This window comes from Erythrolamprus reginae, chromosome 2 (assembly GCF_031021105.1).
Source record: "Erythrolamprus reginae isolate rEryReg1 chromosome 2, rEryReg1.hap1, whole genome shotgun sequence".
NCBI classification, from domain to species: domain Eukaryota; kingdom Metazoa; phylum Chordata; class Lepidosauria; order Squamata; family Dipsadidae; genus Erythrolamprus; species Erythrolamprus reginae.
In genome coordinates, this window is record NC_091951.1 from 8,443,600 (window position 1) to 8,457,018 (window position 13,419).

Below are 13,419 nucleotides of genomic sequence, written 5' to 3' on the forward strand. Positions count from 1 at the left end.
GTTCTTGAATGGCATCGGATCAGAATACCTCTGAGACCGTCTTCCAGCGGCCGATAAGTCTCCAGACCTTTGATCATCTTTGTTGCTCTTCTTTGAACTTTTTCCAAGCCCTCATTGCCTTTTTTGTAGTATGGTAACCAAAATTGGTGGCTTTATTTATTTATTTATTTATTCATTCATTCATTCATTCATTCATTCATTTATTTAATTATTAATTATTTATTATTTATTATTTATTATTTATTATTTATTATTTATTATTTATTATTTATTATTTATTATTTATTATTTATTATTTATTATTTATTATTTATTATTTGTTTGTTTGTTAGTTAGTCCAATACACAATGAGGGTTTTATTGGGTATATATCTATATACACATAGTAAAATACACGATGAAGGTTATAGAGGAGATACTCATAGTGAAATATATCTAAGAAAGAATAGAAAAGAAGATATAGGAATAGAACATATCAATGAAAGAATAGAAGAAGAGATAGAGGAATAGAAGAAAGGTATAGGAGATATAGGAGAGACAATAGGACAGGGGACGGAAGGCACTCTAGTGCACTTGTACTCGCCCCTTACTGACCTCTTAGGAATCTGGATAGGTCAACCGTGGATAATCTAAGGGTAAAGTGTTGGGGGTTTGGGGATGACACTATGGAGTCCGGTAATGAGTTCCATGCTTTGACAACTCAGTTACTGAAGTCATATTTTTTTACAGTCAAGTTTGGAGCGGTTAATAGGCAGGATGTTGCAGCATATGATCTTGTGGGCAATACTTAGATCTTGTTTAAGGCGTCTTAGTTCTAGGCTTTCTAGGTCTTATTCGGGTTTTATAAAGCAGCACAAACAGCAATAGGAGTAGAGTAGAACAGTGTTTCCCAACCTTGGCAACTTGAAGATATTTGAACTTCAACTCACAAAATTCCCCAGCCAGCATTCGCTGGCTGGGGAATTCTGGGAGTTGAAGTCCAAATATCTTCAAGTTGCCACGGTTGGGAAACACTGGAATAGAGAACAGAAGAACAGAATAGAACAGGGAAGAACAGAGGGTGGGTATTGGAAGCTTTGGGCAGTAATGCACTCTTCACTTCTTCTTTTTTATTGCTCCTGGCACAGAAGCCCTTCACTGAGATGGCCGTTGAACACTGTAATAAATATCCTCTTCAGGAGCTCATCTTTAGTGGGAGATCCCAGGAGAAACCATTTCTGGACTCATCTTCAGGTAAAGGAAGATTCTTCTGATACAACAGCCCTGAACAGTCTGTACTATCTGAGTCATTCATGAGATTGTTTTTCAAGAATACCACCCATAGACAACCATTTATTTAACGACCGTTTGAAGTTACTTCACTTCCAACTTGTGACCATTTTTCACCTTTACAATCCTTGCAGCATCCCCATGGTCACGTGATTAAAATGTGGTTGCTTGGCAACTGACTCGTATTTATGACAGTCACAGTCAGTGTTCCCTCTTATTTTTTTTCGGTGTGGGCGGAAAAGTATAGTGTCTGAGCGGCAGTCCCTTTGGGACTGGGCGAGTGTGGGCACACACTATTCCGCATGTGCGAGTTCTGACATTCATAATTCACTCCCCCTCCTTTCTCTCTCTTTCTCTCTCCTCCTTCCTCTCTCCTCTCTCTTTCCTTTCCCTCCCTCTTTCTCTCTATCCTTTCTATCTCTCACTTTCTTTCTTTCTCTCCCTCCTCCATTCCCTCTTTCTCTCCCTCCCTTTCTCTTTCTTTTCTCTCCCTCCCTCTTTCTCTCTATCCTTTCTATCGCTCTTTCTTTCTCTCCCTCCTTCATTCCTTCTTTCTCTCCCTCCCTTTCTCTTTCTTTTCTCTCCCTCTTTCTCTCTAACCTTTCTATCTCTCACTCTTTCTTTCTCTCCCTCCTTCATTCCCTCTTTCTCTCCCTCCCTTTCTCTCTCTTTCTTTTCTCTCCCTCCTTCTTTCTCTCTATCCTTTCTATCACTCTTTCTTTCTCTCCCTCCTTCATTCCCTCTTTCTCTCCCTCCCTTTCTCTTTCTTTTCTCTCCCTCCCTCTTTCTCTCTATCCTTTCTATCACTCTTTCTTTCTCTCCCTCCTTCATTCCCTCTTTCTCTCCCTCCCTTTCTCTTTCTTTTCTCTCCCTCTTTCTCTCTATCCTTTCTATCTCTCACTCTTTCTTTCTCTCCCTCCTTCATTCCCCCTTTCTCTCCCTCCCTTTCTCTTTCTTTTCTCTCCCTCCCTCTTTCTCTTTATCCTTTCTATCTCTCACACTTTCTTTCTCTCCCTCCTTCATTCCCTCTTTCTCTCCCTCCCTTTCTCTCTTTCTTTTCTCTCCCTCCCTCTTTCTCTCTATCCTTTCTATCTGTCTTTCTTTCTCTCCCTCCTTCATTCCTTCTTTCTCTCCCTCCCTTTCTCTTTCTTTTCTCTCCCTCTTTCTCTCTAACCTTTCTATCTCTCACTCTTTCTTTCTCTCCCTCCTTCATTCCCTCTTTCTCTCCCTCCCTTTCTCTCTCTTTCTTTTCTCTCCCTCCTTTCTCTCTATCCTTTCTATCACTCTTTCTTTCTCTCCCTCCTTCATTCCCTCTTTCTCTCCCTCCCTTTCTCTTTCTTTTCTCTCCCTCCCTCTTTCTCTCTATCCTTTCTATCACTCTTTCTTTCTCTCCCTCCTTCATTCCCTCTTTCTCTCCCTCCCTTTCTCTTTCTTTTCTCTCCCTCTTTCTCTCTATCCTTTCTATCTCTCACTCTTTCTTTCTCTCCCTCCTTCATTCTTTCTTTCTCTCCCTCCCTTTCTCTTTCTTTTCTCTCCCTCCCTCTTTCTCTCTATCCTTTCTATCTCTCACTCTTTCTTTATCTCCCTCCTTCATTCCCTCTTTCTCTCCCTCCCTTTCTCTTTCTTTTCTCTCCCTCCCTCTTTCTCTCCATCCTTTCTATCTCTCACTCTTTCTTTCTCTCCCTCCTTCATTCCCCCTTTCTCTCCCTCCCTTTCTCTTTTCTCTCCCTCCCTCTTTCTCTTTATCCTTTCTATCTCTCACTCTTTCTTTCTCTCCCTCCTTCATTCCCTCTTTCTCTCCCTCCCTTTCTCTCTCTTTCTTTTCTCTCCCTCCCTCTTTCTCTCTATCCTTTCTATCTCTCACTTTCTTTCTTTCTTTCTTTCTCCCTCCTTCATTCCCTCTTTCTCTCCCTCACTTTCTCTCTCTTTCTTTTTTCTTTCTCCCTTTTCTCTTTCCTTTCTTTCTCTCGGCGAGGGGGCGCCGCTTGCCTTTCGGCATTGGTGCCCCCCCCACGGATGGAAAGAGGCTCGGTGGCGGGGCACGCCGCTAGTCCATTTGCCTTTTGGCAGCCCCTGGTCGGCATCCCCCCCACGGACGGCAAGAAGCTTGGTGGTGGGTGTGCCGCTAGACCGCTTGCCTTTTGGCAGCCCCTGGCGCAGCTCACCTGGTCAGCAGTCTGTGCGCCTTAGAGGGAACTATGGTCACAGTGTCCCTGGGGTCCTGTGATCCTCTTTGGCGACCTTCCGACAAGCAAAATCAATGGGGAACCCAGATTCACTTTACAACCCTGTTATACTGACTTAACAAATGCAGCGATCCATTTAACAGCTGGGGCACAAAGGTCGTAAAATGAGGAAGACCTTACTTGACAAATGTCTCACTTAGCAACAGAAATTTTGGGCTCAGTTGTGGTCGTAAGTTGAGGACTACCTGTACTTTAGCTCTATAGGTAAGGAGGCCATTGTGTTCTGCTATATTATTTATTTACTGTATTTATATGAGGACCCAGATTGTTGGGGGCAAAATGCTGACTCTGTAAACCGCTTAGAGAGGACAGCAAAAGCACTATGAAGTGGTATATAAGTCTAAGTGCTATTATTATGTCTTATCTTTATTAATTTTAGAAATAAATAATACCCAGTTGTACATCTCCACCCCATGTCCAGTCAACGAAGCAGTTGAAGTGATGTGCCGGTGCCTGGAGGCTGTTGGGGCCTGGATGGGTGTCAACAGACTCAAACTCAACCCTGATAAGACGGAGTGGCTGTGGGTCTTGCCTCCCAAGGACAATTCCATCTGTCCGTCCATTACCCTGGGGGGGGGGACTATTGACCCCGTCAGAGAGGGTGTACAACTTGGGCGTCCTCCTCGATCCACAGCTGACATTGGAACATCATCTTTCAGCTGTGGCGAGGAGGACGTTTGCCCAGGTTCGCCTGGTGCACCAGTTGCGGCCCTATTTGGACAGGGAGTCATTGCTCATAGTCACTCATGCCCTCATCACCTCGAGGTTCAATTACTGCAACGCTCTCTACATGGAGCTACCTTTGAAAAGTGTTTGGAAACTCCAGATCATGCAGAGCGCGGCCGCGAGAGCCATCGTGGGGCTTCCCAGATTCGCCCACGTATCTACAACACTCCGTGGCCTGCATTGGCTGCCGATCAGTTTCCGGTCACAATTCAAAGTGTTGGTCATGACCTTTAAAGCCCTACATGGCATTGGACCAGAGCAGTGTCTCCCAACCTTTTTTGAGCCGCGGCACATTATTCATATTTTCAAAATCCTGGGGAACATTGAAAGGGGGGGCAGGGGGGGCGGGCTAAAGAAAAGTTTGGACAAAAAAACCTCTCTCTTCCTCCCTTTCGCTCTATTTCTCCCACTTTCTTCCTTCCCTTCTTTCTCTCCATCCCTCTTTCTTTCTTCCTCTCTTTTTTGCTCTCTTTCTCTCTCCCTCCTTCCCTTCTTCTATGTCTTTCTCTCTCCCTTGCTCTCTCTCTCTCTCTCTGTCTCTCTTGCTATCTCTTTCTTGCTTTTTTCTCTCTCTTGCTCTCTCTCTCTTTCACTGTCTTGCTATATGTCTCTTTCTTTCTCTTTGCTTCTCTTGCTATCTCTTTCTTTCTCTCTCTTTCTTTCTTTCTCTCTCTCTGTCTCTCTTGCTATGTCTCTCTTTCTTTCTCTCTCTCTCTGCCTCTCTTGCTAAGTCTCTCTTTTTCTCTTGCTATGTCTCTCTTTCTTTCTCTCTCTCTCTGCCTCTCTTGCTATGTCTCTCTTTCTCTCTCTCTTTCTCTATCTCTCTTCCTCTGCCTCTCTTGCTGTCTCTCTTTCTTGCTCTGTCTCTCTTTCTCTGCCTCTCTTGCTATGTCTCTCTTTCTCTCTCTCTCTCTGCCTCTCTTATATGTCTCTCTTTCTTTCTCTCTCTCTTTCAGCTGACTGCAAGCAGGAGCCCTGACGGCGGCAGCTGGACGTGCTGCTGGACACTGTATATGCCAGGCCCGCAGCGCCAGCATGTACGACGTCCAGCAGCACATCCAACCGCCACCATCAGGGCTCCCGCTTGCAGTCAGCTGAGAGAGAGAGAGAGAGCGCTCCCTCTCGCCGCCGCCTGGAGCTCCCTCTCGCTGCCGCCATCTCCCCGCGACTGCCTGCGGCCGCTGCAGCCATCCCCCCCGCTCCCACCGCCAGTGCCCTCCCGCCGGGCCACAAAGGACACTTGCCGCCGACGCCAGGGAAGCTCCAGCTGGGCGGGGCGCTGCCGGTACTTCCGTCCTGGGGCTCCCGCTCGCAGCTGTCCCCCGGCTCCTGCTCGATGCCGCGGTTTTCGGCGCTCTCCTGCTGGGCCCCAAAGAAGGAAGGCAGGAAAAAGGCGCGAAGAATGGAGCTCTCCTTCTTCCTGCCTTCAACTAAACAATGTCGGTTGGCGGGCCCCAGGGGAAGAGCCTTCTCTGTGGCGGCCCCGACCCTCTGGAACCAACTCCCCCCCGGAGATTAGAACTGCCCCTACTCTCCTTGCCTTTCGTAAGCTCCTTAAGATCCACCTGTGTCGTCAGGCATGGGGGAACTGAGACATCTCCCCCGGGCATATACAATTTATAAATGGTATGTGTGTATGTATGTGTGTTTAGAAAATGGGGTTTTAAAATGTTTTTAGTAGAAATTTAGATTTGTTGTGAATTGTTTTTTCACTTTGTTGTGAGCCGCCCCGAGTCTGCGGAGAGGGGCGGCATACAAATCTAAATAAATAAATAAGTAAGTAAGTAAGTAAGTAAGTAAGTAAGTAAGTAAGTAAGTAAGTAAGTAAGTAAGTAAGATATTTGGACTTCAACTCCCAGAATTCTGGGAGTTGAAGTCCAGATATTTTCAAGTTGCCAAGGTTGGGAAACACTGCACTAAAACAACAACCATTTGAGGTATCCTGGGGTGAGAGAGAGTAATTGACCCAAAGTCACCCACCTGGCTTTCATGGCTAAGCCAGGACTAGAACTCCTGGTCTCCCGGTTTCTAGCCTGGTGCCTTGACCATTGAATCAGACAGACTCTGTGCTAGAATACATAATTCCTTTTTAAAAATCTCTTTCTCAGCAAATGGTGCAACAATAATGCTACCTGTGGAAACCTCTGTTCGTTATGGTGGACCAGAAACAGTGGTTGTACTTCCAACTCAGGTAAGAGTAATATCTTCTACAGTGATTTCTTCAAAGAGAATCCTACTCCATCCTTAGTGGTACAAATCTTCTTTCTGGTGCCATCTCCTTTATTTTATTAGGTCCCTCTAGCTTGTTTTTGGATCATGAGAAGCTTCCAGTTTTCTGATGGGAAAACTATTAGATATCAATAATAGAGGATATTTGTAGCTCAGGGTTCAAATGAGGGGTCCTTGGTGCTCTCTGGGTTTGCTTATTTCCTTGTAAACATTTCATTACCCAGATTAGGTAAAAGCCATTGGACTTAATGTCATCTGCAGAGCTATGGTTCGAGACCGCACGAATCTCAGCGACCGGTTAGGTCCCACAGAGTTGGCCTTCTCCGGGTCCCATTGACTAAACAATGCCGTTTGGCGGGACCCAGGGGAAGAGCCTTCTCTGTGGTGGCCCCCAACCCTCTTTGCCTTTTGCAAACTTCTTAACACTTATCTCTGCCGTCAGGCATGGGGACATTGAGACATCTATAGTTTTATGTATGGTATACTTGTGTTGAATGGTTTTAAATTAAAGGGTTTTCAGATACTTTTTAAATATTAGATTTGTTTATTATATACTGTTTTGCTATTGTTGTGAGCCGCCCCGAGTCTATGGAGAGGGGCGGCATACAAATCTAAATAATAATAATAATAATAATAATAATAATAATAATAATAATAATAATAATACAGTAATAATAATACAGTAATAATAATACAACAATAATAATAATAATAATAATAATAATAATAATAATAATAATAATAATAATAATAATAATAATAATAATATGGCTCTCCTGCTACTACCTGGAGGATGTCTGCCAACAACTTTGTGTAGATGTTCAGTGGAGTTTGTTAACTAGTTAACTTGTCAATTAGCCAGCCCAGCTCTGTCTGCACCAAGGCTGCACGGCAATAAATCCCAAATTTATCTAGCAAAACAAGAACAAAGCAAAGAATTCAGGGAGCACAAGATAACAGATCTATTTTTTAAAAAAATAATTTTTATTTACATATACACAATGAGACAATAACGACAAACAATACATTTACATAAAAAATGAAAAAACAAGCAAGAGATATATGTTCTTCTCTCCTCCTGTAGTAGGGACAGTTGACAACGTCCTCTCTCTCTTTTTTTTAAAATTCTTGGCGGTGTTAAGACCAGTGGTTTAGGTTGTATATTGTTATAATTGAGTTCTTATGTTATAAATTCTTATCAAATAAATGAAACTAAAATTGTGTTAATTGTTTAAGAAAATTTGTTATTTAAATTGTTTCTTTATCTCGCAGCACTTAAAGAGATGTTCTTTTATTTAACCAGATGTAAAATTCTTCCCGTGTTTGGTAGTATTTTGTTTTTTCTTTTTCTTTTAGTTCCATTGTTAATTTGTCTGCTTCAGCACAATCTAACATTTTTTTAAATTAAATTCCGTTCTTTTGGCATATTTTCATTTTTCCAAAATTGTGCTATGGCTATTCTTGTTGATGCTATTAAATGTTGTATCAAGTAATAATGTTCCTTATTCATCTGATTTTCAATAATACCAAGCAAAAATATTTCCGGTTTCATTTCCAATTCTATCTTAATTATTTCTTTAATCCACTTTTGAAATTTGAGCCAAATTACTTTAACTTGTCTGCAAGATAACAGATCTAAGCTGATCCCGTTTCCTCTGCACTCTCCAAGCCTTTGTATCCGAAGGTGGTTTATGCTCCTGGGCTGAGCTCTGTTCTGAGCTCTGAGCAGGCCTTGCTAATTCTGAACAGCCTTGCCTGGACTTACTCTGCCCTTCTCCAGTTTTATCCAAGGCCAATGGAGCTGCCCTCTCACTTGCTGTCAGTTCTTCTTCCAGCTCATCTTCTGCTGCAGGGTCTGACTCCAACAGGGGGCATGACAATGGGTTTGAAGGTTATGCAGAATCATTGGTGTGAGTTTGTTTGGTTTTTTTCCTTAAGAAAGACAACTTGCAATGTTCCTGAAATTATTGACAAAATTGAACGGGTCCAAAGATGGGCTACAAGAATGGTGGAAGGTCTTAAGCATAAAACGTATCAGGAAAGACTTAATGAACTCAATCTGTATAGTCTGGAGGACAGAAGGAAAAGGGGGACATGATCGAAACATTTAAATATGTTAAAGGGTTAAATAAGGTTCAGGAGGGAAGTGTTTTTAATAGGAAAGTGAACACAAGAACAAGGGGACACAATCTGAAGTTAGTTGGGGGAAAGATCAAAGGCAACATGAGAAAATATTATTTTACTGAAAGAGTAGTAGATCCTTGGAACAAACTTCCAGCAGACGTGGTTGGTAAATCCACAATAACTGAATTTAAACATGCCTGGGATAAACATATATCCATTGTAAGATAAAATACAGGAAATAGTATAAGGGCAGACTAGATGGACCATGAGGTCTTTTTCTAACGTCAGTCTTCTATGTTTCTATGTTTCTATTAATTAATTGGGAACATTTTCTTCCTGTGTTAGGAACCCATAACCTTTGAGGATGTAGTTGTGTTTTTCTCCAACGGAGAGTGGGCCATGTTGAATTTCGACCAAAAATCTCTCTACAAGGAGGTGATGCTGGAAAATGCAAGCAACTTGGTCTCTTTAGGTAAGGAACTCTCTTTCCTTTTAAAAAAAATATATTTTTATTAAATTGCATAGACAAACATGACATACATAACATGCAACACTTAATGGAGCTACAGTCGCTCCGCTCAGAGTAGAAGTCATCTTTATATTTAAACGAAAAAAAAGTGAAAAGAAAAGATCTTGTCATTGTTTAACACCGTCTCTAAAATACTTAAAAATATCAATTATACAGGGATAAATAGAAAGACATCTAAATTATTTAGCAACATATGTAAAAAATTTAAAATTCTAAGTTAAATTGAACTAAAAGAAAAGGAAAAAAAGAAGGAAAAAAGACCAAAAAAATGTACAAGAAAAAAAAGAGTTCACATTTATATTGTGAATAATCATCATCTACTACAATATAACTACTAAGTACTCTAAGGAACTCTCTTTCCTCTGGGCTCATGTAGTATTAGAACACATTATTTACTCAAAAGTAACCAGCTGATATATTTATGTTGTGGTTAGCTCTGGCCCAGCTCCTGCCCCAAGGACTGTGGATGTGGGGGAGACATCCACATGCTGCAGGCCTGTTTTGCCCCCGGTGGAATCTGCTGATGAAGGCTCCTCTGACCAAGAAGACATGAGTGAAGGGAGGAGGAGAGTGTAGCAGACAGCTCAGAAGGAGATCAATTATCTAGCTCTTCCTTGGATTCAGAACAAGAGTTAATGATACAGCCATGCATGCGGAGAGCGATGCATAGGCAACAACAACTGAGAGATTATTATCAAAGAAAATGAGGCCACCTGTGGTTGGGTGGGGCTGTAGTAATTAGTGAGACTGCTATAAATAGCAGCCTGTAGGTTTGGCCATTGTGGAGGATTATCTGATTGTTGTGTTTCATGACTGCTTTACTGACTGACTTTTTGTGTGCTGATTTTTCCCTGCTTTGAAACTAAACCAGAGCAAAGTGTATTTCACTTTGTGAAAGAAGGACTTTGAATTGCCTCACAGCTCCAAGCTAAGTATCACAGAACTGATAAGGGACTTGTATAAATTACCAGTTTGTTTGGAGATGAGTGCTCTTTGCTATATCAAAAGAGGGCTTAGTTTAAGTGAATTTTCATTATAACGAACATTGTTTTGAATTTTCAAATGTGTGTGTGTCTGAAATTTGTACCTGTGAATTTTTGGAAGGATTCTACCAGAGAGCCCGACAGAACATATTTATTAAAGGAAATTCTCATCTGATATTTTTCTTTCAATGGAAAAAGAAAGTATTCATACCTTTATTGCTTGTAAGAAGAGCTAAAATCTTCATGCTGTTTCTATAGAGATACCCTGCATAGAGATACCTTAACCATGAAATGTTCTTTGTTCTTTCACTTTGTTCCCAGAAGGTGATGGACAACAGACTGACAGTTATACACAACAAGCTGTAGAGCCTTCAAAATCATTTGAAACTGAAATCAGAGGACAGATATTTGGAAATCTGCGGGGGTCACAAAGTCCCAAGGAAACCCAGTTAAACAGAGACATGGAAAAATCCCTCCTCTCTCTGCGTGCATGCAAACAAGATGAAAAAGAGAGCAGTTTGAACCGTCCTCTTACTTTACACCAGGATTTTGAGCTTCAAGATAAAAAACATAAATGCACGGAGTGTGGGAAAAGCTTCAGGAAGAACAGCAACCTGAATGCCCATAAAAGGATCCACACAGTAGAAAAACCATACAAATGCGCGGAATGTGGGAAAAGCTTCCGCAGGAATAATAACCTTACCTCCCATAAAAGGATCCATTCTGGAGAGAAACCGTATCAATGCACGGAATGTGGGAAGAGCTTCCGCAAGAACAGTCACCTTACATCTCATAAAACAATCCACACTGGGCTGAAGCCGTACGAGTGCGCAGAATGTGGGAAGAGCTTCAGCATGAACAGTTACCTTACTTCCCATAAAAGGATCCACACCGGGGAAAAACCATATCAATGCCCGGAGTGCGGGAAGAGCTTCAATGGCTTGACTTCCTTCACTACTCATAAAAGGCTCCACTCGGGTGAAAAGCCATATAAATGCACGGAATGTGGAAAGAGTTGCAACACCAGCAGCGACCTCACATACCACAAAAGGATCCATTCAGGGGAGAAGCCGTATAAATGCTTGGAGTGCGGAAAAACCTTCCGTATTAGTTCATCTCTTACTTGCCACAGAAGGATTCATACAGGGGAGAAACCGTATCAGTGCCCGGAATGCGGAAAGCGCTTCATCATGAGTTCTTCCCTTACATGCCACAGAAGAACCCACACAGGAGAGAAACCCTACAAATGTTCAGAGTGTGGGAAAAGTTTCAGTCAGAATGGTCACCTCACTTCTCATAAGAGGGTTCACGCAGAGGAAAAAGTTCAGTAGTGTAAGGTCTTCTGTTACTCCTATTAAGGTGCAGAAAAGAGCAACCAAAATGATTAGGGGACTCGAAACCAAGACTTACGAAGAGAGATTGCGGGAACTGGGCATGGATAGGATCAGAGAGGGTTCGCAACTTGGGCATCCTCCTCGATCCACAGCTCACATTAGAGAAACATCTTTCAGCTGTGGCGAGGGGGGCGTTCATCCAGGTTCGCCTGGTGCACCAGTTGCGACCCTATTTGGACCGGGAGTCACTGCTCACAGTCACTCACGCGATCTTCACCTCGAGGCTCGACTACTGTAACGCTCTCTACATGGGGCTACCTTTGAAGAGTGTTCGGAAACTTCAGATCGTGCAGAATGCAGCTGCGAGAGCAATCATGGGCTTTCCCAAATATACCCATGTTACATCAACACTCCGCAGTCTGCATTGGTTGCTGATCAGTTTCCGGTCACAATTCAAAGTGTTGGTTATGACCTATAAAGCCCTTCATGGCACCGGACCAGATTACCTCAGGGACCGCCTTCTGCCGCACGAATCCCAGTGACCAGTCTGGTCCCACAGAGTGGGCCTTCTCCGGGTCCCGTCAACTAAACAATGCCGCTTGGCAGGACCCAGGGGAAGAGCCTTCTCTGTGGCGGCTGCGGCCCTCTGGAACCAACTCCCCCCAGAGATTAGAATTGCCCCCACCCTCCTTGCCTTTTGTAAGCTACTTAAAACCCACCTCTGCCGCCAGGCATGGGGGAATTAAGATTCCTTTTCCCCCTAGGCCTTTACAATTTTATGCATGGTATGTTTGTATGTATGTTTGGTTTTTTATATTAAGGGGTTTTTAATTCGTTTTTAGTATTGGATTACTATTGTACACTGTTTTATGATTGCTGTTAGCCGCCCCGAGTCTTCGGAGAGGGGCGGCATATAAATCAAATGAATGAATGAATGAATGAATGAATGGCCTTGAGAAAAAGAGGGCCAGAGGGGACATGATAGCAGTCTACAGGTATACGAGGGGTTGCCACAGAGAGGAGGGGGTTACTCTATTCTCCAGAGCACCAGAGGGCCAACCGAGGAACAACGGCTGGAAGCTGACCAAGGAGAGATTCAACCTGGAAATAAGGAAGAACTTCCTGACGGTCAGAGCGATCGACCAATGGAACAACCTGCCTGCGGAGGTTGTGAACTCCCCAACTCTGGACACTTTCAAGAGGAGATTGGACTGCCACTTGGCTGGGGTGCTTTAGGATTCCTGCTCAGGCAGGAAGTTGGACTTGATGACCTGCATGGTCCCTTTCAACTCTAACAATAAATAAATAAATAATAAATAAATATTCCCTTACACCCAAGAAAAAGAGATTCATTATGTGTGGGAAACGGTATCACAAAGACAACCAGACAAAAGAACAGTTTTTCCCCCAAACGCCATCACTCTGCAAAAGAGATAATTCTCTCACCACTGTCAAACTATTCACTAAGCTGCATTACTATTATTATTAGTCTTCTCATCTTTCCTATCACCCATCTCCTCCCACTTATGACTGTATGACTGTAATGTTGCTTGTATCCGAGTCTTCGGAGAGGGGCGGCATACAAATCTAATAAATTATTATTATTATTATTATTATTATTTAATAATTATTATTAAGGGGGACATGATCGAAACATTTAAATATGTTAAAGGGTTAAATAAGGTCCAGGAGGGAAGTGTTTTTAATAGGAAAGTGAACACAAGCACAAGGGGACACAATCTGAAGTTAGTTGGGGGAAAGATCAAAAGCAACATGAGAAAATATTATTTTACTGAAAGAGTAGTAGATCCTTGGAACAAACTTCCAGCGGACGTGGTTGGTAAATCCACAGTAACTGAATTTAAACATGTCTGGGATAAACATATATCCATTGTAAGATAAAATACAGAAAATAGTATAAGGGCAGACTAGATGGACCATGAGGTCTTTTTCTGCCATCAGACTTCTATGTTTCTGTTA

The 13,419-nt window shown here is 42.6% G+C and overlaps 1 protein-coding gene across 1 annotated transcript in view; it reads left to right on the top strand.

The window, feature by feature from the left end:
* The window catches only part of LOC139159663 (zinc finger protein 665-like), a 36,907-nt gene extending 25,467 nt beyond the window's left edge, over positions 1-11,440 (top strand). Inside the window, exon 6 of the mRNA XM_070736984.1 lies at positions 10,660-11,440. Within this exon, the coding sequence (XP_070593085.1) occupies positions 10,660-11,436 (777 nt within the window). The 3' untranslated portion in view covers positions 11,437-11,440. The remainder of the gene's footprint in view (positions 1-10,659) is intronic.
* The last annotated feature ends 1,979 nt before the right edge of the window (positions 11,441-13,419 follow it).